At 49.3% G+C, this 26,024-nt stretch overlaps 2 protein-coding genes across 4 annotated transcripts in view; both read right to left on the bottom strand.

The window, feature by feature from the left end:
• Positions 1-1,989: 1,989 nt before the first annotated feature.
• SLC2A2 (solute carrier family 2 member 2) lies at positions 1,990-15,696 on the bottom strand. Its single transcript, XM_050308296.1, has 11 exons — positions 15,540-15,696; positions 14,809-14,904; positions 14,163-14,419; positions 13,525-13,649; positions 12,653-12,768; positions 11,950-12,112; positions 11,337-11,524; positions 10,215-10,319; positions 8,076-8,177; positions 7,454-7,657; positions 1,990-7,248 (listed from the first exon to the last, which is right to left on the bottom strand). Exons 1-11 carry the CDS (start codon positions 15,570-15,572, stop codon positions 7,057-7,059), a joined length of 1,581 nt encoding a protein of 526 aa, XP_050164253.1. The 5' UTR covers positions 15,573-15,696; the 3' UTR covers positions 1,990-7,056.
• A 5,054-nt stretch (positions 15,697-20,750) lies between these two features.
• Positions 20,751-26,024, bottom strand: part of TNIK (TRAF2 and NCK interacting kinase) — a 151,591-nt gene continuing 146,317 nt past the window's right edge. For all 3 annotated transcript variants that reach the window (XM_050308683.1, XM_050308684.1, XM_050308685.1), the window contains 4 exons: positions 25,850-25,999; positions 24,794-24,953; positions 24,058-24,197; positions 20,751-22,322 (listed from right to left, as the gene is read on the bottom strand). In XM_050308683.1, the coding sequence (XP_050164640.1) occupies positions 22,239-22,322; positions 24,058-24,197; positions 24,794-24,953; positions 25,850-25,999 (534 nt within the window). In that variant the 3' untranslated portion in view covers positions 20,751-22,238. The remainder of the gene's footprint in view (positions 22,323-24,057; positions 24,198-24,793; positions 24,954-25,849; positions 26,000-26,024) is intronic.

The following is a 26,024-nucleotide window of genomic DNA, read 5'->3' as shown; positions in this document are numbered from 1 at the left end:
GTGCCGCGGCCCCCCACCCCCGGCCTCCCGCCGCGCCTCACTTCATCCCCCTCCTCCTCCTCCTCCTCGCAGTCCCCACAGCCCCGTTACCTCGCCGGAGGGTCGGAGTGCCGGGGGCGACGGGAGCAGCGGGCGCGGCGCACACGCGCCCCACACACTGCGGCGGCGGCGGCGGCGGCGGGAAGGGGCGGCGCGGGGCGTACGCCCCGCGCCGCCTCTTCCCGCCGCCGCCGCCGCCGCCCATTGGCCCGCGGGCCACCGCCCCGCCTCGGAGTGGGCGTGGCCGCCCCCGCCCCGCCCACCCCGCCCCACGTGCCGGCGGCGCTTTCCCGCCCACACCCCCCGTGCGGAGCCGCGCCTCGGCCGCCAGGGGGCGCCGCCTCCTCCGCCTCCACACACCCCTCATGCATCGCCGCCATCTTGGGCGGCTGAGGCGCCCCCTCCCCGCAGCGCACTGTACGAGGGGGGTTTTTTTACATCGCTACAAGGGAAATATGCGTCTCCCAAAAGCCTCGTGAGGCGTGATTAACTGCCCTCGTGTGTCCCCCCCACTCTCAGAGTAATCAGAAATCTTGGGTGGCCGAGGCGGCCGCGGCCCCCTCCGCCCCCCCACACACAGAGGGGGGCTACCCGCGCGTACCGAGGGGTGTTACACGAGTTGCGCGAATTTACACGGGAAACGCGTGTTCCCAAAGCCTCATGAGGCGTGGTTAACTGCCCACATGACCCTCAGTTGTCCACCCGTTCCGTATGTCCCCTCTCAGAGTGATCAGAAGTCGGCGGCTTGCAAGCCAAATGGGCCTGAGACATGCAGGATCCATAGCGAGGGCTTGTGCTTGTTAATAGACGTGATATTCCATTAATAGTGGAATTGTTAGTACTGCAGTACTGCGTCCAGCTCTGGGGTCCCCAGCATAGAAAGACATGGATCTGTTGGATCAGATCCCAAGGAGTGCCTTGAAGGTGATATTCTTCTGCAAAGAAAGGCTGAGAGCTGGGGTTGCTCAGCCTGGAGAAGAGAAAACTCCAGGGAGCCCTTGTTGCAGTATTCTAGTATATAAAGGAGGGTTATAAGAAAGAGAGAGAGAGAAACTTTTTACCAGGGCCTGTAGTGACAGGTAAAGGGGCAGTGGTTTTAAACTGAAACAGTGGGGTAGGTTTAGAAAAACCGTGCCCGGAAAAACTTTGAATACCCCATCACTGGAAGTGTTCAAGGCCAGGACGGATGGGATTTAGAGCAATCTGATCTAGTGAAAGATGTCTGTGCCCATGGCAGGAAAACACAGAAATTTCATGGCAGCACTGTCAGCACCAGCCTCTGCCATCGCCACCACACCCTGCTGTGTGCTGTCCAATGTTTTCTGCCTCAAAATCCTGAATTTGTGTTCTGATGGGGGAGCAACACAAGTCACTTTTAACGCCATATTTTTAAATGGTTCATCATGGGATATTTTATTTAATCTGTGTTAATCTGCACGATCTCTTTGCCTGTGGTCCCACCCTTGGTTATACAGATCCCACTCCAAATTGTGCGGCGTGTACCCAGGAAGAAACGTTTGGCTCTCATTTACATGGGGCCACTTTGTGATGCCCCCGTGGTGGCTCTCTCTGTTACCACAGCTCTCTGTGGATGCTGCCTCACCCAGCCTGCTCTGGAGATGATATCCTTTATCCTGCCCTTTTTACTGCTGTCTCAGTTGATAAGGAGAGTCTGGGGCATCCTGTTAAGTGTTTTCACATGTACAGTGTGTGTTTGTTTACCTGCAAGTGTGTGACAAATTGTACGTGCTCTAGGGCATTTTTTCTTCTGATAAAATATATCGTGAGAGAACGACCAACTGCTCTGACCCAAACTACAGCAGGCTGGGGCTAAGCACTATTGGTAATTTTTTTTTTCCTCAAGTATCAGTTGATAAATTTGGTTGATTTTCCACAATTAACAGATTCATTTTGGAGTAGTTGAGAGATCTTCTGGGCTAAATCAAGTCCTTTTACTAAAGTACAGCTGGAGATGATATTTATTTTTCAGACACAAAACAAATATTCCAAGACAGCCTTTATCTGAGATTCAATAAAAAACATTGGAAATCCAATCCATCATTCATTGCCTGCAGGCATCTTTCCTTTGTCTAGATCAACATTTATTTTCTAATGTGTGTTTCTTGATAATACTGATGTGATTATCCCCCTTTTCTATGCAACAACAGCAATTTGATTCAAAGCACATTTGAAAATAAAATCCTGTGGCCTTTCACATTCAAAGGTATTTCCTTTCCACTGTTGCCCAGCTGGATCATACACACCCCTTTTCTTTCCAGTAGGCTCAGGATGTTATCAAGCTTTAGTTCTCCTATCTGTGTCTATATATATAAGAAGTGAAGAGGGATTAGAAAACTTCTGGAATGTTTTAAACTGAGTGAGTTGTGTCTGTCCTCAGTTATGTTCCGGAGAAGTGTCTGATGCACGTCCTTAAATCCCAGCCTTGGGAATATGCATTTCAGCCAGAGCTGGGCTGAACATCCCACCTTGTTTCCAGCCGGCCTGCTGGAAGGCAGGAGGTGGTGTTTACACCCACATGAGCCATGGGTTCAGGTCACACGATTAGAAATAACAGGTCACGAGCAAAGCAGTGTAAACAGCCCTGTTCCAACCTGAGCCAGCGTCTGCTTCAGCTGCCGGGCTGGCTTTGCTGGGATCTCACCATGTCCTGACTGTTGGGTTGAGGGTTCACAGCGGCTCCTGGGTGCTGCACTGAGGACATGAGAGGCTGGGAGTCAGTGACTCCCCTCTCCACACGACAGTGCTGTGCTCAGCAGGCCCTCTGAGCTCCTCCCGTGTCTCTGTGGGGCAGGAGCCGGGTCAAGGAGCCTCTGCAGTGACCTTGCCACAGGCACCTACCCTGCTCTGGGCACTGCTTTATTCCTGCCGTTCACTGTCAGCTCCCTCTGCCGTGCCTGTGTCCAAATTACCCAGGGAATTACCCTGGGACCGGGGATCAAAGACAAGCAGTGACAGTGCAGGGACACTGAGCTAGTGGGAACTATTGTAACTTCCCCACCAGGAAGAAGGGAAGCACAAAGTAACTGCAGCTGTTCCCTCCTCCTGGGTGTGCAGCAGTGTTCCTGCAGTGATATCCCACCCACAACCTGGGGGGCCCTGATGCTTTCCACAGTCACAGAGCCGCTTCCCGCTCCTGAACAGAATGCAGGGAGGCAAAACCATAAGACACTACCCACGTCTCAGGTCTATAGTTGTATCTACAGCCTGTAAAATTTAAGGACTGCTGATCCACAAGCCAGGATTTACTGCCCCTTTGCTGGGGAGGAGAGCCTTCCTTTTCAGCACAGCTACTTAGGCTGTGCCTCTGGGTAAAATTTGTCAGTATTACTTGAGAATTTAGTGAAACACTTGAGCACACTCAGCTACCTTAAATTAAATCTCATGCTTACACATTCTGCTGGATCCAGACCCGATGTCCTGCCTTGAAATTCCTCAGCTCTCATAGATTTCAGTGAAAGATAAGGACATTGAACACCTCGGAAAATTAATCGTACCTCAAAGACTTGGTACCTACGTACACAGTACTTGGGTTAACTTTATCCTTATCAGCTGTTTGACTCTGGAGGTGGAGGGTAGTGCTTTTCAGCAATGAAAAACAAGTTGAAGTGAGGCAGAAAAATCTGTGATAAATTAGTGTGGAGAGTGTTAATGGGGCCAAATGTCCTGAGTTTATTGAATTAGGGAAGTCAAACCAATTTTAAAATTAAGCCTCGAGAGTGGGAGACCAGATATCGTTGGCACAACAGGAAAGTCTTAATGGCTGTCGTCTCAGCACATTAGGAAAACACTGTCAGAGCTCTTGCTGACAAGATGCTTTCTCAGGGATTATTAATTATATTGCATTATTAGCCAGGCATGGCATGAGAACATATTTTGCACGTTAACTAAAATGCAACAACCATTTAGCTAATAAGTCTTTCAAATTTTCTTAATGATTAGCGACTTAGTAAAAATGTAACAGTGAGAGGTAAAAACAGTGGTTCAGCAAGCTGTATCTCAAGAACAAGTTTCAACTGGAACTTGCATGTAGCAAGGACAGATAAAGTGTACAGTTCTAATTACTGGAGTGATGGGACAAGACATAAGTAAACATATCGACTCAAATGACCCCTTCCTGTGTTGTCATATGGTTGGTAAAAGTGCTCTTGTGATAGTTCAGCCCAGCTTGATCCTTCCACCACAACCATAGGGAGGACAGAGGGTCAGCAGTGCCAAGGCTTTGTCCCAGAATGGAAGGAGAAGACTTTCACACAGCAGCTGCTGCAAGGAAGCACAACCTGAAACTCCCTTTTCCTTAAGCGTTTCAGAACCCCCAGGCAGATCTTCCGGGAAGTTCAGGGATATAGCTATGGGTAATGTTAGTGTTGCAGGGCTTTGTTAAACTAATTTATGTGCTGAGGTACAGTAATTGAATCAGGCTTTCTATTCTCATTCAGCAAAACAAGGACTGGCTGCTCAGTGTTGCTCAGTAAATGGCCCCTCACTGTTCAGTTGGCAGTCACTGATGCCCTGCAGGCATTAGGACAAAGCTTAGCAGAAGTTTAGAGAAATAGTTTTGGACCACCTGTATGATGGCTGTGAACCCAGCCTGGCTGGGTTCTCCCTCAGAGCCCTCTCCCCAAATGCTCCTCCTGACTGTCGTGCCTAGAGAGGCCCCAGCACCACGTTTTAAGCTGCATCAGTGCCATGAAGCAGAGATGCTTCACGGAGGGGTGAAGTGGGAGTGGGGCCAGCTGGGGCCAGACACCAGCACACCTCTAGTGAGGGTTGATCCCAACACAGAGCCAGCTACCACAGGCTCCAGGTCTGCCTTCAAGCCCAGTCTCACCTCTGTACCAATCCATTTAAGGGGGTTTGGCTGAGGGCTTGCACAGCATTTACCACTCATGGAGCAGATGTGTCCTGCCAGGAAAATAGGTCCTGTCTGGCACTGGACGTATGTCTGAGATGTACAGAGGGGAAAAAACCAACAGCACAGGCCAACACGCACCATAGATGTTGTTCACTGTCACTTTTATCTAACAGACATAGATAATGTTATTGAAAGCAGGAACCCACCTCTTTTTTTTCCCCCTTTTTTTACATTCAGACAATCTGTTATAATATTAAACTACCTGTAGTAAACACTGTGGAGAGTTTCTGAGCCTGCTGTGGCAGCTGGTCTTACCTGGGGGGACCTGTTTGCAGCACTCAGACAGAGAGTTCCACCCAGATAGATCTGTGCCCCAGCTCTGCTGCTCTCTTCTCCACCCCAGCCTGGGCCCTGGTTCCCAGATCCATGTCAGACCTGGAATCCCCACTGCTGTAGCACATGACAGCACTGACCCAGTTCTCCTCAAGTTAAATCCCAGCAGTCACTCCGGGAAAGCCTTTGGTGCAATCTTACTGCTTCAGTGCACACACTGGGGCCAGACACTTCTCCCAGAGGACCTTGTGGCTGCACTTCCAGTCACTTGGAAGGGACCAGACTTTGCTTTAGAGTCTTAATTCCAAGAGAGTAAAGTCTACAGAGGAAAAACGTTCAGGCACATGGAAAGGAGCGTGAACTTTCCCTAAAAGCAAAGCCATAGCAGCAGCATGATCCTCCTTGGCCCGTCTGTTCTGTGCTTTTCATTATGCTTGATCCTCTGTTACATTTTGGCCACTGCTTCACCAGCAGCGTGGTGAGCTCACAGCAACCCAGCAATGCTGGTGTTTCGTCTTTAAATAAATAATGGGTTTCTATCCTGAGAAAGTTGCTAGAAAGTAACCTGGTATCACAACAAAGAACATGCAAATCTTAAAAGTCAAGCAAACACAGAGCAGGCTTTTACATTGTTTCCAAGATATCCCCCCCAAAAAAGGAAGAAAAATCCACGGAGTTTGATTATGTCACATAAAAATGTCTCACAAAGAAGCGAAAGGAGCACAAACAAGGCTATGGAAACAGCATGACCTCCTGCTTGCACTTCTTGGCTGCAGCACATCCAGCCAGCAAAATCCAAATTGGTGCAAAGTGGAGGTCTGATCAGTGGGTACCTTCCAGTTAACCCTCCAGTACCCATTGCCCCTCTGGGTCATCACTAATTGTTACAGTACAGGCAGCCCAAGCCCTTGACTCAGGCTGGAGCCTGTGGGTCTGAGCACTGTACAAAGGGAAGGGAAGGCAGGCACAGAGGATGGGGAAGGAGGTGACCTGGCAGATGGCAGTAGGACTTGAGACTCCTCACCCTGGGGTCAGGAGTGCCCAGGTTCCTTGTGTGGTCAATATTGTTCTTGCCTTGTGCTGGAGCAGGGAGAAGGGGAGGGAGGAGAGGCTTCCTAGGAGGGAAGAGGGCGCTAAATAGTCTGGCTGAAGCATAAGGAAAAATATGCCCATCAGCCCAGCCACAGTTTCTAAGATTCTCCTAAAAAATGCTGTGATTGGAAATCCTTATGAGATTGGACAGCATTTCCATAATGCACAGACAGCAAAGCAAGTGAGGTTCAGGTGGGATCCACCTTCTTCCTCTGCACAGGCAAGAGTAAGGGGGAGTTTGCCCCACCTGTTTTCCTTGGCACCTCATGCAATCAGTGCTGTGTGCTGGGGGCACAAATGCACTGGCAGTTGGCTTCTTGAAGCACCAAGTCACTCACAAGAAGGAAGCAGCAAGCATGGGACAAAAAGGTGAAAACATGAGGCTGCAGCATCAGCCGACCACTCTTCCCTTCACTCCAGCTGAGCGATGGCCCTGCTTGGCCATGTGGTGACATCACTGTCCTGTCGGGCTCTTACAGCGGGACGTGGAGACACACAGGTAACAAACTCCTCCCGTCCTTTCCTGTCTCTTCCTGCAGTACAGTTGTACCAAGTGTCTCAGACCAAAATGCCAGGTTCACCTGGGAGGTGCGAACCGCGGCAGCCAGAAGGAATGCAGTGGATGGGTCTTCCTGGTCTGCCAGCTGCAAGGTTTTTGTGAAATGACACTTTTGCCCACGGTACCTGAAGGAGGTCCATGCCCAGTGTCTCCTTTCTGGCTATGCCTCCTCGCTGGCTCGCAGGTCCTGCAGCTCAGTCATGGCTTTGGCCGAGAGCTTCTTGCGGCGGAACACGGCTGCGATCTCCTCAAAGGACTTCCCTTTCGTCTCCGGGACTTTGAAGTAGGCAAACAGAAAGAAGAGCAGGAGCAGCGCCGCAAAGATTGCAAACACGTACGGTCCACACAGATCCTGCAGTGGGGCAAGTGGGAACAGGGGACACCACCATCAGCACCCCGGGGATGGCTTCCCCTTCCTACCCCGGGGGGACTGAGGTGCCCAGCAGGCCTTGGGGATGGAGATCTGGGAGGCACATCCCCATCCCGCTGGGTTGCTCCAGGAGCCAGCGGCGGGGTCGTGCCAGCCACTTATTTGTGTGGTGTGAGGGGTTTCTTACCGCTATGTACTGGAAGCACATTCCCACGATGAAGTTGCAGGCCCAGTTGCAGAAGCCGGCGACGGCGATGGCGGCGGGACGGGGGCCTTGGCTGAACAGCTCGGCCACGATAAACCAGGGGATGGGCCCAGGCCCGACTTCAAAGAAGATGACGAAGAGGAAGATCGCCACCATGCTGACATAGCTCATCCAGGCAAACTGGCTCTGTAAGAGGTTGGTGTTATAGTCCCAACACAGCTCTTATTAATTATCACCAATTACTTTAATTAAGCTTCTTTTTCAGAAATTTCTTTCCTTTCAGACAAGCGGGGGCTGGACATGAATAATTAAGGCTCTCAACTCTTGTGCCAGGTGCTGGCCGGGTGTGTGTTGCCAGTGTTGCTGCTTGCAGGAGTTCACAGCCATCAGCTCAGCTGTTTGTCTGAGCCCTCTCCTTGCCTGCAGCATGGCCAGGACAACAGAGAATGGTACTACTGTTAATAACCAGAGTGTTCAGCAAAGGAGGTCACCCCTTATTTGGTTTTATATCCCAAGAGGGGCTTGCTCCAGTGGTTTGGACTGACTTTGATGGCGTCTTCTCTTGTTTGCAAATCAGGGATTAAAAATGGAGAGAAATCCTTACCAGGAGCACAAGTCCAACTGTCATGGCCACGGCGCTTATTAACATGCCCATCAGTCCAGCCAGGAACAGGGACCGCCTGCCCGCCTTCTCCACCAGAAAGACCTGTAGAAACATGTGCAGCAGCTCAGTCACCAGCCCTGCTGCTCTCAGGATCAGGTCCATTAGCAATAACCAAGCTGTTACCACTGCCACACTGCTCTCCTGCTCTTTTAGCTCTTGTGGTAGGGATTTATGTGCTGGTTTCCAAGTGACTCCTAGGGAGCCAGACTGAGCAGTCACCTTGCCAAGGGCAAGGCAAAGCCACGTACACTCAGAGCTCATGAGTTTCCAGGCTCTCAGGGCTTCTCACTGCTCCTACACATGTATTGCTGACTGTGGAGTTTTCTCTCTCTCTTATTTTCTTTCCCAGGAATAAAAAACTTACTAGCTCTGCAGTAGTTTGAAATTGGCCTTCAAAATATAGCATGATTCAGGTCACACCTTGCCTGTCCCAGGGCAGGGATAGTTGTGTAGCAGCAGGATTTTTCCTCCTCTCAGATTCCTTTTGTTTCCCTGGTATCCACAAGTCTTAGGTTTCTCCTTCTCAGCTCCTCTTGGTGGACTCCAGTCATGTCACAAAGCTTTTATAAATCTGTACCAGACACCTCACCCAGTGGGGGGGTGTAGGTACCTCCAGAGGTCAGTGCAGCTGGCCTGGCCTAACTGTGCATGAGCCTCTGAGGCTGCCCGGTCCTTCCCCTCTGCTCTGAAGGACACCTCTGGCCAGCAGCTCAACCTTTCCTGCCGTTACAGCTGTGATTTATGCTTCCAGGAGACCGTCTCTTTTGCTGGAGGCGGTTCATCCTGCTGACTCGGGAAGTTGCAGAGGACGAGCCTCTGCGTTCCCTTCTCCCCCTGCCAAGGTCCACCTGCTGTCAGCACTTCTGCCTTTTGATCAGGGTCTGTCATTTATTGACAAAGGCAGGTAATTTTTAAGTTCTCACAGCCAAAAGAAGCAAAGAGCAAATGCTCCAGGCCGCGAGTACCAGAGCCTCAGAGTGGGGATGGAAGTGCAGGAGACCCTCCATGCTGGAGAAAGGCTCCTTCCAGCTACACACCTCCGAGTCGCATTTCACAATAAAGATCACATTTTCTCCTCACTGTGGGGCCTGTGATGGACTTCCTCTAAAGAAAGTTCACCCCAAGACCTCCTCATACATCCTGGAGTAAGAATGGGTTGGGTTGGAAGGGACCTCAAAGACCATCTTGTTCCAACCCTCCTGCCATGGGCAGAGGCACTTTCCACTATCCCAGGTTGCTCCAAGTCTGGTCCAACCTGGCCTTGAACACTTCATGGATGAGGCATCCACAGCTTCTCTGGGCAACCTGTCCCAGTGCCTCACCATCCTCACAGCCTATTTCTCACTAATATCCAATCTAAGCCTCCCCTCTGCCATTTTAAAGTGATTCCCCCTTGTTTTAAATCTCTTGCAGCTGTGTATTTCTCTCTTGCAGCCAGTCCTGCTTTGTTGGAGGTAAAAGTCCTTTACTCCCTAAGTCTCTCAAGAGGTGTCAGGGAAATGAGCTTGGCATTTCCTGATCTTATGTTAATGGCCACATTAAAAATCTAATTGCCTGCTGATAGGAATTGTGTTAATCCTCTCAGGAGAGAGACAAACGAAGGGAAAAGTCTGTGGAAACAAAACCATCCTTTTATTGCTGCAGAGCACTGCCTAGATAGGATGAGGATGGGTGCTGGATTACTGGATTACTGTGGAATAGCCTTTGGATATCACTCGTGCAGGTGCTATGCACATACACAAAACAGCTTGAAAGATAACAGGTAAAGGAGACTGTGAGCTGCTCACTCCCCCATCCCAGGCTCCAGCCCCTTCTGTTTTGGGGGAAATGCTGAATTACCAGAGCTTCCCTGAACACAGGGATGTGGTTTCCACTCATAAGGCATTTTAGCAGTGCTGGTCAGCCTCTATGTCAAGGCTGAAATTTTCAAATGAAACTTGCCCAGGGAATGATTTTTCCCCGTAAGGTGTTCAAGGTCAAGCCCTGAAAAACTACAAATCCCCAGCATAAAATCATGTTTCAAAACCCCACTGTAGCTTACGTGCCTTTGTAGTCTGGGTGGCAGAAGTATTTACTTACAGAGATAACAGTGAAGACTGTGTTCACCACTCCAACACCGATGGTTGCGTAAACTGGTTGGTCAACGCCAGCTCTCTCGAAAATGTTTGTAGAATAGTAAAAGATCTATCAAAAATACATCAGGATGAAGGATTAGGCAACAGGGCTGGTGAAACTTTTTGCTCTCTTGAGGGAAGAGTTGCACTTGCTTGGCTGAGATGTGAAGTAATTTAATTATGATTAGTTTTTCAACTTTTAATAGCTTGTTATAGTAATTAAAACTGAAAATTTCAAAGGAGCCAGAGGGAGTTAAAAATCCTGTTGAAATTCCCCTCCTGAGCTACTGCATTTGCACATTAAAACTGTTTTCTTCCATGCACTCCATGTTTAATCTTGGAAATCCAGATCACCAGCACTGAGCAATGAAGAAAAATACCTTAATATGACTGAAATTTACATGAATTTTAAAATATTCTCATTGCATTGGAACAACTCCCATTTCTTCCTTCTCTCCAAGAATAAGGTGATTCTTTTCTGCTGAAAGTAAAGGGCAGGAGGTAAATGGGTGCTGACCCCAGCTGTGCTCTGTGACATCCTCATCCTGGTTCATCCCCACAAAGCTGGGCGCCTCTGCATGCCACTTTGCCTTGGGATGCAGAAATGCTCCCAGAGTTTTGAAAGCTGGTGGAACAGAGGCCTCAAGTTTCACCAGACTGTCAAAAAAGTGATTTTCAGCAGGTTATGAAAAGGAGGCTCTATGCTTCTGGGTGCAAAATGGTGGTTCCTGGTATCCCCAAGAGGTGATACAAAAAACTGTTTAGTTACAAATAGCTAGAAAATAAAGATTCTGTGGTTCCTGGGGTGAGCACATAGTCATTAAAGAGAGCAAACTGCTGATGAACTGGGGTAGGTGGAGGGTCACGGGAGAGCTGAGCATGGACCTGCTGTGCCAGCTGGGTTTGTGCTGAAATCCCTCACACCCTTCTCCCCTCCTGCCCTCCCACAGCCAGCACGGTGGCTGAGGAGCCCACTGCAGCCATGGGAAAGCCACCTTTCCCCCCTGCATGGCTTGGATGGAGCCAGGGCTGCCTTTTCATGCTCAGCGTGGATTTCTTTAAGGACAGACATTTTGGGGAGACTCACCGCGTTGATTCCCGAGAACTGCTGGGATATTTGCACCATCAGCGCCACGATGACAGCCTGCCTGTACTTGGAAGAGGTGAAAAGCTGTCTTATGGAGACTTTCTTTTCACTAGCAGCTTCTTGCTTTTCTTTTTCCATCTCCGCAATCTCTCTCATCGGGTCACAGTTTCCTCTAAGCCTTCTCAAATCTTTTGAAAAAGAAAGAAAGAAAGATTGACATTTTATATGCAGATAAGGCACAGAGTAAGGACAAGAATCTCTCTGGCTAAAACTTAGGGTAGGCCAACCACTTGGACAGCCAGGTCCTCTTGCTCTGAGGATTCCTATGGCATATCAAGGATCCAAAGTGTGTCTGCTTGGCCAGGGGCAGCAGCACATCAGTCCTGCAATGGCCCTGAGACGCTGTGCTCAAGCCTCATCTCTCAGCAATGCTCCTTAGTCCCATGCAAACATCTCAACAGTTTTTGGTCCAGATCTGATCTGTACCTCAGCAGCTCAGAGGGTGGAACGGAGCAACCACACAGGTATATGTGAACCCTCAGCCTTTTCCTTCTGTGTTTAATACTGTGTACAGTATAAAAACAATTCTAGACAAGCCCAGAATGTGCCTTACTTCTTTTAGCTTCCTCCACCTTGCCCAGTTTGATGTAAAGGTATCGGGGGCTCTCAGGGCACAGCAAGAGCAGGAAGAACTGCAGCAGGGCAGCCACGCCAGACAGACCGAGGAGCAGGGGCCACATCTCATCGTTGCCCAGGAGAAAGTCTAGTCCAAGGACCTGGAATAATGGAGGCAGGTTTGAATGGATAGGTTTGCACCCTAAGAAAAGAAAGTGATCGATCACTTTGGCATTTTGAAGTGACAACCTGGAAGTAAACTAGAAGCAAATACCAATTCTTTTTCTGGATCTGTTTGTTCTTGCTACATTTATGTGCCCACCTGTTGCATAGCTGGAACTCCTGCCTTGGTAGGGAAAAGCTGACTGGGACTTTGGGCTTCCTGCTTCTCTGATGAAGCCATTTTTGAGCACCTGATTATCAGGGGTATTGTCCTCAGGATCCAGCCTGATGCTGAAGAGATGCTGAAAGTAATTCCTCAGGAAGAGGAGAAATTGTTTTCAGAAGCATTTTTATTTCTTGAGACGTTGCCTTTGCTAAGACACCTCCAACTCAAGGCAGGAGTTTAACCCCATTAGAGCAGATTGTTTTGCACACTCCTTCAGTTTTGGGGTGGAATGGTGAGTGACACCCCAGCGTATCACTGAGGTCTCCCTAATCTCCGAGCCACCCTCTCTGCACATGTGAGCTTTCCTTCTTACCTGGCTGATGAGGATCCCTGTGACGATGGCGAGCTGGTGCAGCGTCCCCAGTGCTCCCCGAAGGGCCGTGGGAGAGACCTCACTGACGTACATGGGCACGAGTCCGGAGGAGAGCCCTGCATGGAGCACACAGGGTGTCACCTCCTCTAGACCACAGCTCAGAAACCAGCAGAAACCACTCCCCAAACGTGGAAGGAGGATGGAGCCCGTGTGCTGCATCCCACACCCCACCAAACCCCTTGTGCCTGGCTGGGAACCACCTGCACCTTGGAAAGGTGCTGGGATATCCCTGGATTCAGAGCCCCAAGCTGGAAGCCTTTATACTGAAACACACACATAAAGAGCACAGAGCAGAGATTGTCCACTGGGAGGAGTTATCACAGGGCAACGAGCTTGCTTAAAACTTGCCTTGAAACGTCAGAGCAGAGTATTGTATTTGTATACCAGTAACAGTGATAATGAGCTGTTGTTTCTAAGATAATTCTAATGTAATTCCATATAATTTACTGGCTATTGTATCCTCTCCCTGTACAGTGCTCCTGTGCTCTCTGCTAGACAGCACTGCTGTCTGGGGAACTTGTTAACCAGCCTGGCTAATGATGTGCTGTTACAGAAGCCACCAGCAAGATCCAGTGTTGAAACAGAGAGGGGCTTACTCCTTTCTAGCATATGTAAAACAGACCAGTTTTGTGACAGAGCCAACCAAATTATTCTAGGAAAGATCCTGGATCGAGAAGGACAGACAGAGGAAGAAGAAGGAAACTCCCACCTGTGAAACTCCTTCTGAACTAAAAAAAAAATTAAAAAATGTAGGAAACCCTGAACTGCAGCCCTGGAGCAGCCGGCACCTGCCTGACCCAGGCTGGACTCACCGCAGTACAGCCCCGTGACTGCTCTCCCGGCGATGATGAGGATGTGGGACGGCCCAAATTTCGCCAGCCCCATGAGGAGGTTCCCAGCGATGGAGAGGACGTTCACCACCAGCATGGCTTTCACCCTGCAAGGCAGCAGCACCTCAGCTCCTCCCAGCACCTCGCTCGGCCAAGGCAGCCGGCGCGACATGCGAGCGGAGCTATTGAGGGACATAATCAGCACCACAGAGGGAAAAATAACCATCGTAGGCACTGCAAAATTTAGCACCCCGGTGCAATCAGAGGAGTTAAAATTATATTATAAATTACATTTTACATCCTGTGCAAACACTGTTCAGATGCCCTTCTCTCCCATTTGCCATGGAAAGAAAAGGGGGAATTCAGAAGTTAATCAAGGCTGCTCATCAGCTGCTGTCTGAAGCGCTAAAGTTGCAATAAAACACTTGATTTATAATTGAGGATTTTAATAAGCCCGACCTCTGTGATGGTTGGAACAGTATTTTGGAAGTTGGAGGGTGAGGTTTTTTCCCCCTTTTTTTTCCTAAATTGGGGAAAATAATAGAAATTGTATTTCTACAGGGAGGGAACAGAAAGCCTTGGGCTGTGGCACAGAGTCAGAGCACACATGGAGTTCTCACCTGCCGAGCCGGTCGCCAATCCAGCCCACGGTGAAGGAGGAGACCATGCCACCGACAGCAAACACGGAGACAGAGAGGGACCAGTACATGGTGAGGATGTGTGGGGAGGTGGCCAGGTCCTCGCTGGTGTCAGCCAGGGGTGTGAGTGTGCCCTCAGTGCCAGCCTGGGGGTCTGTGCCATCCTCCCCGGAGGTGTTGGTGGCATGTCCATCCAGGGGGATGACGCCCAGCACACGCCCGTAGTGCGCCTCTATCACCTGGGACAGGCAAAGAGGGAAAACCCCATCAGCTCAAGTCTGTAACCACCCCAAACACCTGCTTGGGTTTTTTTCTACCCCAGGAAAATATTTTCATCGCAGGGTCTGCAGGGGAGAAATCTTGGTGTCCCCCCCAGCTCCCCAACACCCAGAGACCAGCGAGGAGGGACCGCAAGGGCAGGCACAGAACATCCCCCCCCTCCCTGGGCCGAGGTGAGCGTGGTGTCAGCATCAACAGAGAGCTGCAGTCCCTCGGCCTGGCATAGGGACTGTGTTGCAGTGGGGATGGCTCCACGACTGCAGAGCCCTGCTCCTTTCCCTGGGGAAGTGGCAGAGGGGGCGTCCTGGCCGTGTTGTTGGCTGTGCACAGGCTGGAGGGCTCAGCTTACCTTCTGGGGGGCATTAATGACACCCAGGCTGTAGCCATACTGGAAGAAGCCCAGCACTGCAGTGAAGACAGAGAGGACCAGCGTTCCTGTGAGGTGCTGGAGGAGGAAGCAGAGAAGAGCCTTACCCTGCTGTCCTAACCCTGCCCAAAGCTGGGGGGCTGCACCCCATCTCTGTCTCTGGTGCCCAGCTGGCTCGGACAGCAGCATCCAGGGGGGTTTGGCTGGCTTCAAAGGAGAAGGAAAGCCTCTGGGGATGGGCAAGATCAAGACCCCCAGAGCAGAGTGCTGTTGCCCCACAATGAGCAGTCCAATTCTCCCTGCTGCACTGCCCATCCTGGCCCTGGAGCTCACAGGAGCCAGAGCTCTGCCTGGTACAGCAGCGCAGGCAGCAGCAGCGTGCCCTGTCCCATCCCCATCCTTATCCCCATCCCCACCCCTGGAGCACAACAGCTGGGGAAAAAAAAAAATCACCAAAACGGTGTTTCGGCAGTGCTGTTTCAAGCATTGTTTCCTTCCATCACAGTTAAAGTTATCCAATGAGCCAACAGAGCTCTTAAAAGTAAAAAACAACCCCTTAACCCCTTTGCCTCTGTGCTCAGTGCGCAGACATCAGAGAGCAATTAATTAAGGGAGGGGATTTTTTTGGGTTGGTTTTGGTCTTGGCATGGAATTTCTCAATGCTGGTCTCCTGCAGAAATCCCAGTGCAAAAATACCAGTGAGCCATGGTTACCTTCTCCGTCTGCATTTTGCTTTTCTCTTCCATCCCGCAGCTCCTCCACTGTCGTCCCAGGAATGGTCCCTGTCCTGGGCTGTGGAGCAAGGTGAGGGCTTGGGCAGGGAAGGAGGGACAGCCGGGGTGGGAGGGAGGCAGGAAAACTGGCTGATGCTCTGAGAGATGGGACTATATCAGCTCTGGAGTTAATGAGAAACCCAAGCCTTCCATGTGTTACTTGGCCACTGCTCGGCTCAGAGCAGCCACCACCAATCTCTGTGTCTGGGGACACGCACGAAACAACAGGAGACCCACGAAAGACATAGAGGGGACCTGGAAAATTCAAATGATCCAGCTGCAGGGCTGGCTTGGGGCTGTCCCTCGGTTTAACAGCCGGGAATGTGACATACCAGGGACTTGGGAACATGCTACAACCTGTTTAGAGATGCTCAGCACTTTCCTCGGCTCCTGTGCTGGTGCATGTGCCACATCACAAACCTCTTTCTGAGTTAGGGAGAAGAAACCTCTCCAGCATATGTTAGCAAAGCAGATAGAAAATGACTAAGTGTTTTATTTAGATAGCACTTAGCACCTGCTTTAAAATATATTTATGTGTGTGTATCATCACATACACAGCCAAACACATATAAACACAGATGTACAGCGGCCTCTCTGTGTATCCATACGTAGACACCTGCACGCACAGAGCCCCTCAGCACCCAGCTGAGTGCCAGCACACACCTGTACATGCAGCCTGAGCGGTCAGAGGAGACATCTGTATGTGCATGTGAAGATATAACGTAGCAAAATTACCCAGAATATTAAAGTAACAGAGCTTTTCATTAAAAAACTCCACAACAGCGTGAACACCGAGCCCTTCAGCACCACCAGCTGATCTCTGCGCTGTCAAATATCCCTGGTTCTGTGAACTGTGGCCGATGCTGCAAATACTCCTGCTGCTGCCAAATGTCTTTGGCTTGGTTTTCATGAACTTTGCTCATCTGCACAAGCTGGTCTGAGCTGGTCTCGCTCCGGCTCAGGCTGTGCTGTCCTTGACATGGTCAGCGAGAGGAGCTGCAGGGCCAGGCGGACGGTGGCATCCGTAGGGACGTGCCAAAGTCTGAGTCAGATTGGAGGTGATTAATGCTGATTAAAGCCATTACCTTCCAGACCAGCCCCTGATGGGTCCGGCAGCCAAGTTACAGCGACTCATTGGATGATGCTTTCAGCCATCCAGGCTTCACGCAGGCACAAAATGTACTTTCTACAGAGGAAGAGCAAGAGATAAAAAAACAAAGATGAGTTTAAGACCACTAATCTTTGCACTGGGCTCCTCCAGTAAAGTAAAACTTTAACTGGAGGAGAAAAGTTCATTGCATTAAGCAGGTGTTGATTCCAGCCACAGCACCTGCATTCCCCCCTTGTGCTGGCGTAGCTGTAAAGGGAAGGGCCCAAGGCTGAGCTTTTTAGTTTTCCCCAATATTTGTCCTTCCAGCTGAGATCTTTGCCCATGGTGTTTGTTTGCTCGCTGTGTGTGGATACCCAGGCATTTACAAGCACCGTTTCTTTGCACTGCAGTTAAATGCCTCCACAATGGGGCTGTCAGGATTTGACAATTAACAGGCTTTTTAACAGGCTTGAATCAGAAAACAAAAGAGAGCTCTGACCCAAGATTCCAAACCCTTGGGCACTGTGAAATCCCTGGCCAGGACTGATGTTCCCCTCCAGGATCCCCATGTACCTGTCTGGGATCCCAAACCCATTGCAGGTGCCTGGCCAAGAGAGGGTATTACTTCTCCCCTGACTCTTCCCAGCCTACCAGAGTTAGAGGGGTGAAAGGCCATCCACAAACTGAAATGAGAGAGCAGGGTGGCCTTTCCGTGTCCTCCCTGCTGCTGCTGCTTCCACAGCTGAATCCTCCTGTAATTCCACTTCCCAGGGGAGGGTGTGGAGCACTGGGGGCAGTGGTGGGACGGTGTGGGCTGGAAGCCCCACAGTCACGTGTATTCCTCGACCAGATTTGCTGGCAAAAGGCATGAACTTATCCCGGGCTTCTCCCACCCCCTCTTCCGCTCCCTGCCAGGCTGGATGCTCGGAGCCACCTCTCCCTGTGAGCTGATGCCAGCTGGGCTGTGACACACTGCTCCACGGCCTGGCTCTGGGCAATTCAAGCACATATTTAGCTCTCAGTGGCACCAGGACTCCAGACCCTGTGTTTTCCTGAACAGGGGGCTGGATGTGGATGTGCTGATTAGCTCGAGGCTCGTCCCGAGGCTCACAGGTGGAAAAGGGCCATGTGTAAATCTGCCTCCCACCGTGGTCACTTGCCAAAGGGGCTGACTGATAGCTTGGAAAACAAAAGAACAACATTCCTACAGGATAGAGCACCGGGCCAGGCTCCACCAGGATGAATGGCTAGCCCAGCAAATCTCTTGCACGTCTGACAGCCGGTTGTGACCACACAAGGTCACAAGGTCACCTGTGACCACACAGGTTGAGCCCTGAGGGTGCAGAGAGCAGCACAGCACAGCTCAGAGCACACCAGCCTGTCCCACGGCTGGTGAGCCTGGCCAGGCAGTGGTTAAGTGATTGGAAAACAACAGTGTCTGCATTATTGCTGATGCTTTACCTAAAGTGTAAGAACTGTGTATAATGTTGGTTAGGCAGAATTGCCAGCTTATTGCCTACTCTCTGTTGTGTCCACTGTAATTGGTGTTGCTGATAATCTAATGCTCTGTGATAAAAGCAATGGGCTAAAGTTTATGGCTGGGCTTTGCTTTTGAGCAGCTGAACGTGCTTGTCACCTCAGTGGAAGGAATTTAAAGATTCCAGGACAGTGAGGCTTTCTCTGTGGCTGGGGCAATTGGTGCACCTATTTTACTGCCTCTAGGTCACTCAGAGGTGGCTCTGATATAAAAAAAAATTAAAAATATGCCATTAACTGGAACAAAACAGAAAGAAAAAAAGGAGGATTGAGTCCATAAATCTTTGGCTCTCCAGGTAAGAGCAAACTGATGCAGCACCTCAGCTGGCACAACATCCAGGGCAGGCACCACTGGATGGTGGCTTCAGGCTGATAAAACACATTTAGGAGAGGGAATTTGGTGCATTTACAGCACTGCTGTAAAGATACCGGAGTGGTGGCCTTGTACCCTCCCAGCAAAATCAGGTGGCATTAAAACAGGGGGGGTTAACAGGCCCCTTCCCACTCCCCAGCTCTGGGTGGTGCAGCATCTCCCAGGACGGAAAAACTGGGAAGCAAACCCAGCAAAGCTGTTGTGTAGCAGGTCACAACAGCCTGGGTGGGAAGTGGCAGCTCTGCAGGGAACACAGGGCAGGACATGCAGGGCAGCAGGGGGCTGTGACAGGCAACCTACACCTAGAACCACATCCTTACTGCTGAGAGCATCTCTGCTGGATCTCCTCCGAGGAGCTGTGCCCTGCTGGTGGCTTGTCCTGGACACAGGCAGGGTATGGAGTGGAGGTTCACCTCACACCTTCAGGAACAGGCAGGTTCAGTCACTGCTGGCCGACACGATGCTCACGCTGGCCCCAGATACGCAGCAGCAAATCACTGCCTGAGCAGGAAAGGACCTTACATGGGCTCGTGTTGAGACAAGGAACTGCAGCACAGCTACTTCAACCATTTCCAGCAACCAGCCCAGCTCTGGGGCCAGGGCCAGGGTCACCTTGAGCATCCCCCTCCTGTCACAAAATACACACTATCAACCTCCAAACCACCTCACAACCAGAAAAACCCCATTTGATAGTAATTCTGAAACAGGTTTGAGAAACTTTCAGTTCCCACAAGTAGCTGCTACAGCCTTACCTTTGAGCATCCTTCACCTGGGTTTGGTACCCAGCACCTCCCTGGGGTGCTTGGCGGTCACCAGGGGCCTCACACAGCCTCGTGTCAGCTCTCGAGGTTTTTCTTCCATTTACCAGGACTCATCCCTGAAGTTCGTGCAACATTTCACAGCAACTCTGTAAATAACTGAATCTGCACCAGGCTCAGGTGACTCCTGCACACACAGGCATTACTGCTTTTTCCTCCTGCAGCACTGCTCAGCTGAATGAACAAATTTCCTTTCTCGGGTAAAAACTCCCAGAAACAGGGTTTCAAAAGGAGCCCCAGGTTTTACTTCTTTAAACACTAAGTAGTTTCTGAGAGCACTGATCAACCACAAGCATATTTTACTTACAGCAAAAGACAGGAAAATCAAAGCTAGGAATATCTGAAGGAGAAAGCAGGTCCTTATAGTAATCATGGGTTGATTTTGTAGAAGAGCAGAATTTTTCAGGTGGTAATGGTCCGTCAGGACATCCCTTGGCCACTGCTGACTGCTGGGCAGCAGCACAGGGCACATGTCCCATCTCCCTGCACTCATCCTGCTCCAGAATGCTGCTCTCCTGAGAGTCTCCAGGCAAAGAACATCGTGACTGGGAACCCTGAAAACCCCCTTTAGCTCTGTGTCCTCCAACACCCCGGGTTTTATTTACCCAAACATAAAAGGCATGGTTTAATGGTGAAGTTTTTTGTGTTTTATTGTGGTTGGCACCAGAAAAACGTTTGCTCTGTGGTATCTCCATACACACACACCATAGACAACACTGTGGTAATACTGGTTTCTCGTGATTTTGTTTCAGATTATTCTAAGATTTAAAAAAATACATTCACAAACTACCTTATGTTTAAACACAATGACTTCCTTCTATTTCATCACTGTACCCAAAACCCTACAATAAAACAATAAAAAATAATCATCCAAGGCTGCGTATTAGTTGCTTGAAGAGAGACCAAAAAAAAAAAAGCCCAAAACTAGTTGTCAGTTTGCAACATAATAAAAGCTCTGGGCTTTATTCGATTTATATTTTAACCACAATGAAAATATAAAGAGCTGGTGGCAATCAGTGTCCGTGCTGGGACTTGCATGGGGTTTAAATACCAGTGTTGTGGTCCTATGGCCATCCCTACACTCTGCAGGCTGCACTGGCCCAGCAGGAGGGTGCCTGAAGACATAACCCACAAAGCACATCTCACCTGTGCTCCCTTGGGCTCCATATCCTGCTGCAAGTCCCACTGCCAGCAATCCCTGCAATACCAAACCATGGCACCCTTCCCACAGGATGCTTCGGGTGAGGGTGGCCCATCCCATCCCATCCCATCCCGTCCCGCCGCCCCGCATTGCCTCTCACCCTCGATAAAGATTCAAGTTTGACCAAGTCCTGTTGATTTAATCATTTTTTAATAAAGCCATCGTTACTGAGTACACCAAGATTGCCAGTTAAGCTCTCTATATGTCGCTGGAGGTAACAGCGCTGTGATCGACAGCGGAACAGAAAAAAAAACCCCAAAAACAAACGAAACCAAACCAAAAAAAACAAACCCCAACCGAAACGAGGTAGGTTAAAACCAGCAACACAGACCTTGTTATGCGACACCCCAACACCACAGGCGGCCATGCTTGCAGCTACTGAGAAAGAAAACCCCAGATACGCACCGAGAACGGAAATCAACTGAGCAGAGTTTATAAGGACACGATTCAACCTGAACTAAACACACACACACGGTTCGGCACAGATGTTGTCTTTTCACTGTATGTTGGGTAATTCCTAGGGAGTGGAGGGGGTGGAAAACAAGTAGATTCAGACCCTTGGCCGAAGAAACCACACATATATATATTTTTTTTAAGCTCTTTACAAGCCCAATCCAGCAATGTGGGGGGGACAGGCAGCTTGTTTCGTGGTTCCCACCCCTGTGCCGGCTGCTCCCGCACGCCAGCGCCCGGCTCCAGGCTCAGGGGCACAAGCACCCGCAGCTTGGGCCAGCTTCAGAATCGAGCTCCGGTGCCCACGGCATCCCGGGAGCCACTGGTGGCCACAAATCCCACCTCGGGGGCGAGCACGGGGCTCCTCCGACCGCTCCGCCGTCCTCTCCTCCTCCGATCCCCCTGTCCCGGCGCCCGCGGCCAAGCCCCGGGGTGGGAGGGCACCTCCGGAGCAACAGAAGAAATGGCACCTCTGTCCCTATCAAGACACACCATTATGTGAAGATCCATATAGAAATATGGATTGACAGACTTGACAAAAATGGTAGCTGATTTTTATTAGTCTAAGGCTAGTAGTTTAGCCATTTAAAATCCATTTCCCAAAAGAGGGGAAAAAAACCTATTACTTTTTCTCTTCTTTAAAAATCCGTTAAGCCGTTGCTGCCAAAAGCAACATGTAAATGTTGGTGAAGGCAAAAGATTTCTAAAATTACCCAGCTATATGGTTATGGCCTTCATCACAAAGATAAAAGGTACATTTATTGTGCTGTCTCTCACCAGATTTAATTGGTAACTTTACAACATACTATATATTTGATGCTAGCAGGCAGACAGAATTAAAAACAGACTTTTTGACACTGTTTTCTCTCCCCGTTCTTACAAAGTAGGGGACAAAGAAAAAAAATAAAACTAAAAAATAAAATAAACCAAAGTAAAGGAAAACTCATAACCCACTATAACACAGCGTAATCAGGAGACCTCGGGTGGTCCAAGCGTGAAAGTCCATCCCTGGCCGCAGTCCCTGCCCCGGGGCTGGCGGTGCCGGGGGAGTGTGGGGAGGGGAGTTCCTCGGCGCCCTCCACACCTGCCTCTACAGTGTTAGTCCACGTGTTTAATGTCCTTTAAATTAGAAATAATGCCATGGCGGTGAGTGCCAAGTGCTCCTCTGTTACCAGTTCATCATGGAGTTTCTGTTGAGGGTCATGAAAAACACTTGGCTGCTTCCTCCGGATCTCACCGATGCAAAAAATACCTGTTTAGAAGGGAAAAAAGAAATTATTATTATTATTATTATTATTATTTTAAAAGTCTGTTGACTCAGTGAGTGAGGAAAGCAGGAGCTGCCCCACACAAATTGTTTCCTCTGCCTAAACTCCCCTCCCTGCTCCTTTTCTCCAGCTGACAGCACAAATTTTACACAGACCCATTGCCTGGTTCTCCAGTGTCCATGGAACTGAGGGGCTGGAGCTAAACCCATGCAGACTGGGATCAAACTGAACCACCTATTAGTAAATGCAGTAAATAAACCTCCCTCTCTGTAACTACAAAAAAGAGCAAAGTTTAGAACTCCTTAAAAATACCAAGTTTATCCCATAAAATGGGATGTTTTACTGCCACAGCACCATTTATTATGCAAAATAATTAAAACTGGTCTGGATCTTGCTAAATGTTCACCATTTGGATAGACACCTGCCCCGGTTTGAAATGGTTTTCTTCAGAAAAGTCAGTCCTGGTATTTCAGCTGTTCCTGAAAGTAAAGCTCAGGAAAATGACTTCCCTTCAATATGTTCAAGGCACAGAAACATATCAAGACTCTGTATGGAGAACACGGGTTTTGGTGCTCCTGCCAGGATCCACCAACATCTGATCCCAAGGGGAGTCTCAAAAACAAGAACCTGTAATTTGCAAATACTGAAGGGGACAATCTGAAGCCTCTGTCCTTTTTAAAACTACAAATTACTTAATCTTACCAGTTTAACCAGTTCCCCAGAAAGACAAACATCTGGTTTTAGTAGTTCAAACCCATCAGTGATCAGCTGGTTCCAGTATTTTAGAAAGACCCAGGTGTTTTTTTTCCTAGGTTTCTTAGAATTAAATTACACTTCAGTTAAAGTTTAAATTTAGTTTAAATTTAGTTTAAATTTAGTTTAAATTCAGCTTCTTGAGCAGCTTGACACGCTCAGCTGCAAGGTTAGGATACATTTTCATGCAGAGTTCTGGTGTAACTCCATCCCACAGGTAGGGCAGTGCTCAAATAATGAGCAGCTGTTTGTGGCCTCAAACCTAATTTACTGCACATTATTAAACCCTGCTCTGGGGACAGAGCAATCAGTTTCTTCACTGCTTTCGTGATCGCGTTCATTATGAAAGATCTCCCTGCTGCGTGATCCTGATTTATCTCGGTGAAACCCTGTGAGATGAGGGAACACCACCAGCAGAAACAGACCTTGGCATTCAACCATCTCTTCCATGCAAATACGCCTTTTCCTCCAGCAATTTCTCCTCATGACCCCCCTTGCAACACCCATGGCAAGGGTCATCTGCATGACAGCCATGCAGCTGTGGTGACCCTCCAGAGCAGCATTTATCAGTGTTATCCAGAGAAAAACATGAGGCTCCACGGAGAAAATAACTTAGGATGCATCAAAATGTTTCTGCATCAGAATTCAAATCAGGGTCACTTACACATCCTTACTGCTGCCATTTTTCAACTTCCAGAGTTTACTTGGCAGCCTCAGTTTAATGTTCAGGTGAAAGAACCGGGAGAAAGTCAAGCCAAGGGAATGCAGATCTCAGCTAGAGGAGGAAGAGATTTTGCAGGCCGAGGTCTCCATCCACTGGAGAAAATAAACTGGGAGCAGGTTTATGGGCACTGCTTATTAAACAGGACTTTCCGACTAATAATTAACCTCAAGATAAATAAGACTTAAAAGTCTAAAAGCACCCTGCAGCTTAAAGCATGGATAGAAGCTTTGAAGTGGACTTACCTTATCATTTCTTTCACATAGAAACTTTAACCTTTGCGCTCGCTTGTGCATAAACACTCCATCCAAATGTCCTGTCTCCACTGACCGGATCTCAATAGCTTTCTCTCCCCAGCCCATTATTTGATTGGAATGAATGTAGGCTGTCAAAAGGAAGCGTTTGGCAGGTGTTACAACTTGTGCTGGGTTAAATATTTATGCAATGGGCAGAAAAGCTCTCATCAGCTGTTACTCAAAGCCTATGTGGATCAATGGCAGGGTTCTGACGGCCGGGCGGGTGCCCAGAGGGACAGCGGCCTTCTCAGGGCACTTTTCATCCAGAAACTGCTGAGCAATTTAAACAGAAGCAGCATCACTTCTTCTGACTTCAGGGAGCGAGGAGCTGGGCAGTGGTTTGCCTCTGTGGGCTGTGGAGCTGAGCAACAGCAGAGCAACCCAAGTGCTCCCAGCTCCACATCCAACCCCTCTTCCACTCAACACAGTATCCCACCACTGCAACAGCTTGTATTGTCTCATCTCATACTCAAGACAAACCAGAGCTCAGATCTTCAAGCAGTCCCTTGCTTTTAATATGGAGGATCAAACTGTAGAAATTAACCAACTGCATCTCACAGCTGGCGGAGGGAAATCTCCTTTGATAAGCAAAAGCCCAAATGACTCCATCTCAGCATTCTCGACTCCTCATCTTACTTGCCACTTGTACTTATTTTAAGCAGGTGAAGAGGAAGGGTTGACCTACCCACAGAAGTAGGCATTTCTCCCCACTGGAGCACCACATCTTTAGTTATCCGTCCGTAGGTGTTCACGTAGACACCCTCATCCTCGTAGCACACGAGCATCTCCATCCCGTCCGTTTTAGGCAGGATGACAATGGCGTGAGGAGTAATATTGCCCTGAATCTGCAGGCAAAACAAACCCTGGAAGTCAGAATTACACGGAATGGAAGAAGAGGGGGAGGGGGAAGGGAGCAAGAGCCTTGGGGAAAAAAAAGCCCAAACCAACTTGAGAACAAAGCCCCTCCCTCCATTCACCAAACAGGCACTGGCTTTCAGAGATAAGCTTGAAGGGGAATAAGCTGTCATGTTTACCCTACCATCAGAGCTGTCTGACATGGCAAGGATAAACAGGTTCAGTAATTACAGACAGATCACAACATATACGCCCCCAAGACTGATGGCTGACACTTGGCTGGAACACAAATAAGTGACTGAGTCAATGAATCCATCTCCTGTTCAAATCAAGGTAAATAAACCCAGAATTTAACAGGCAGCCTTAGGGAGGAAATACTCCTATTTTTTAGCAATCAGTGTCTCAAGGGCAGCTATAGTGACTTTCCACCCATGTCTGCCCTTCCACAGCTAAGACAACACAAAACCATCCCAAACAACCCTGGTATTTCGCCCTATGCTTTTGCCAGATCTCACAGAGGAGGATCTGATGCTTGGATCAGATTCAGCACTTCCTGGATTTCTTTAGTGACACAGTTTCTCCTGCACTGGTTAATCCTGGGCTTAAATAAGCCAACAAGAAAACCCTACAGAGAGCTCCACTACTACTCCATGCAGTGTATAGACTCTCCTTTCTGTGAGACACGGCAACCTTAAACCTGACTGCTTGGGAACGAGGGTAGAAATAGCCTGGGCAAATAATGAACATGAAGCATGTGATAGCTCCAACTCCTCTTCAAGGCAGTATCACTGAGGACAGCACTGGAGGATGTCACACCCATCACTGGTCACCATTTCTGAGCCACCAAGAGCCTCTCCAAACCTTGCAGGTGACCCACGTTACTCACATGAGATGGTATGTAGATATCATAGGAGTTCCCAGAGTCCACATCAATCACATGGAAACCAGTGTGTGATCCAAAGATAACCTTGAGCCTCTGACCCTCTTCTACAGTGAGATCCACGAGCAACGGCTTGTGCTGGAGATCTGCAAAAGACTTTTATAATCCCTTCCGTGAGTAC

This window comes from Myiozetetes cayanensis, unplaced genomic scaffold (assembly GCF_022539395.1).
Source record: "Myiozetetes cayanensis isolate MyiCay16 unplaced genomic scaffold, myiCay2020 scf13, whole genome shotgun sequence".
NCBI classification, from domain to species: domain Eukaryota; kingdom Metazoa; phylum Chordata; class Aves; order Passeriformes; family Tyrannidae; genus Myiozetetes; species Myiozetetes cayanensis.
This window is presented reverse-complemented; position numbering and strand designations above follow the sequence as displayed.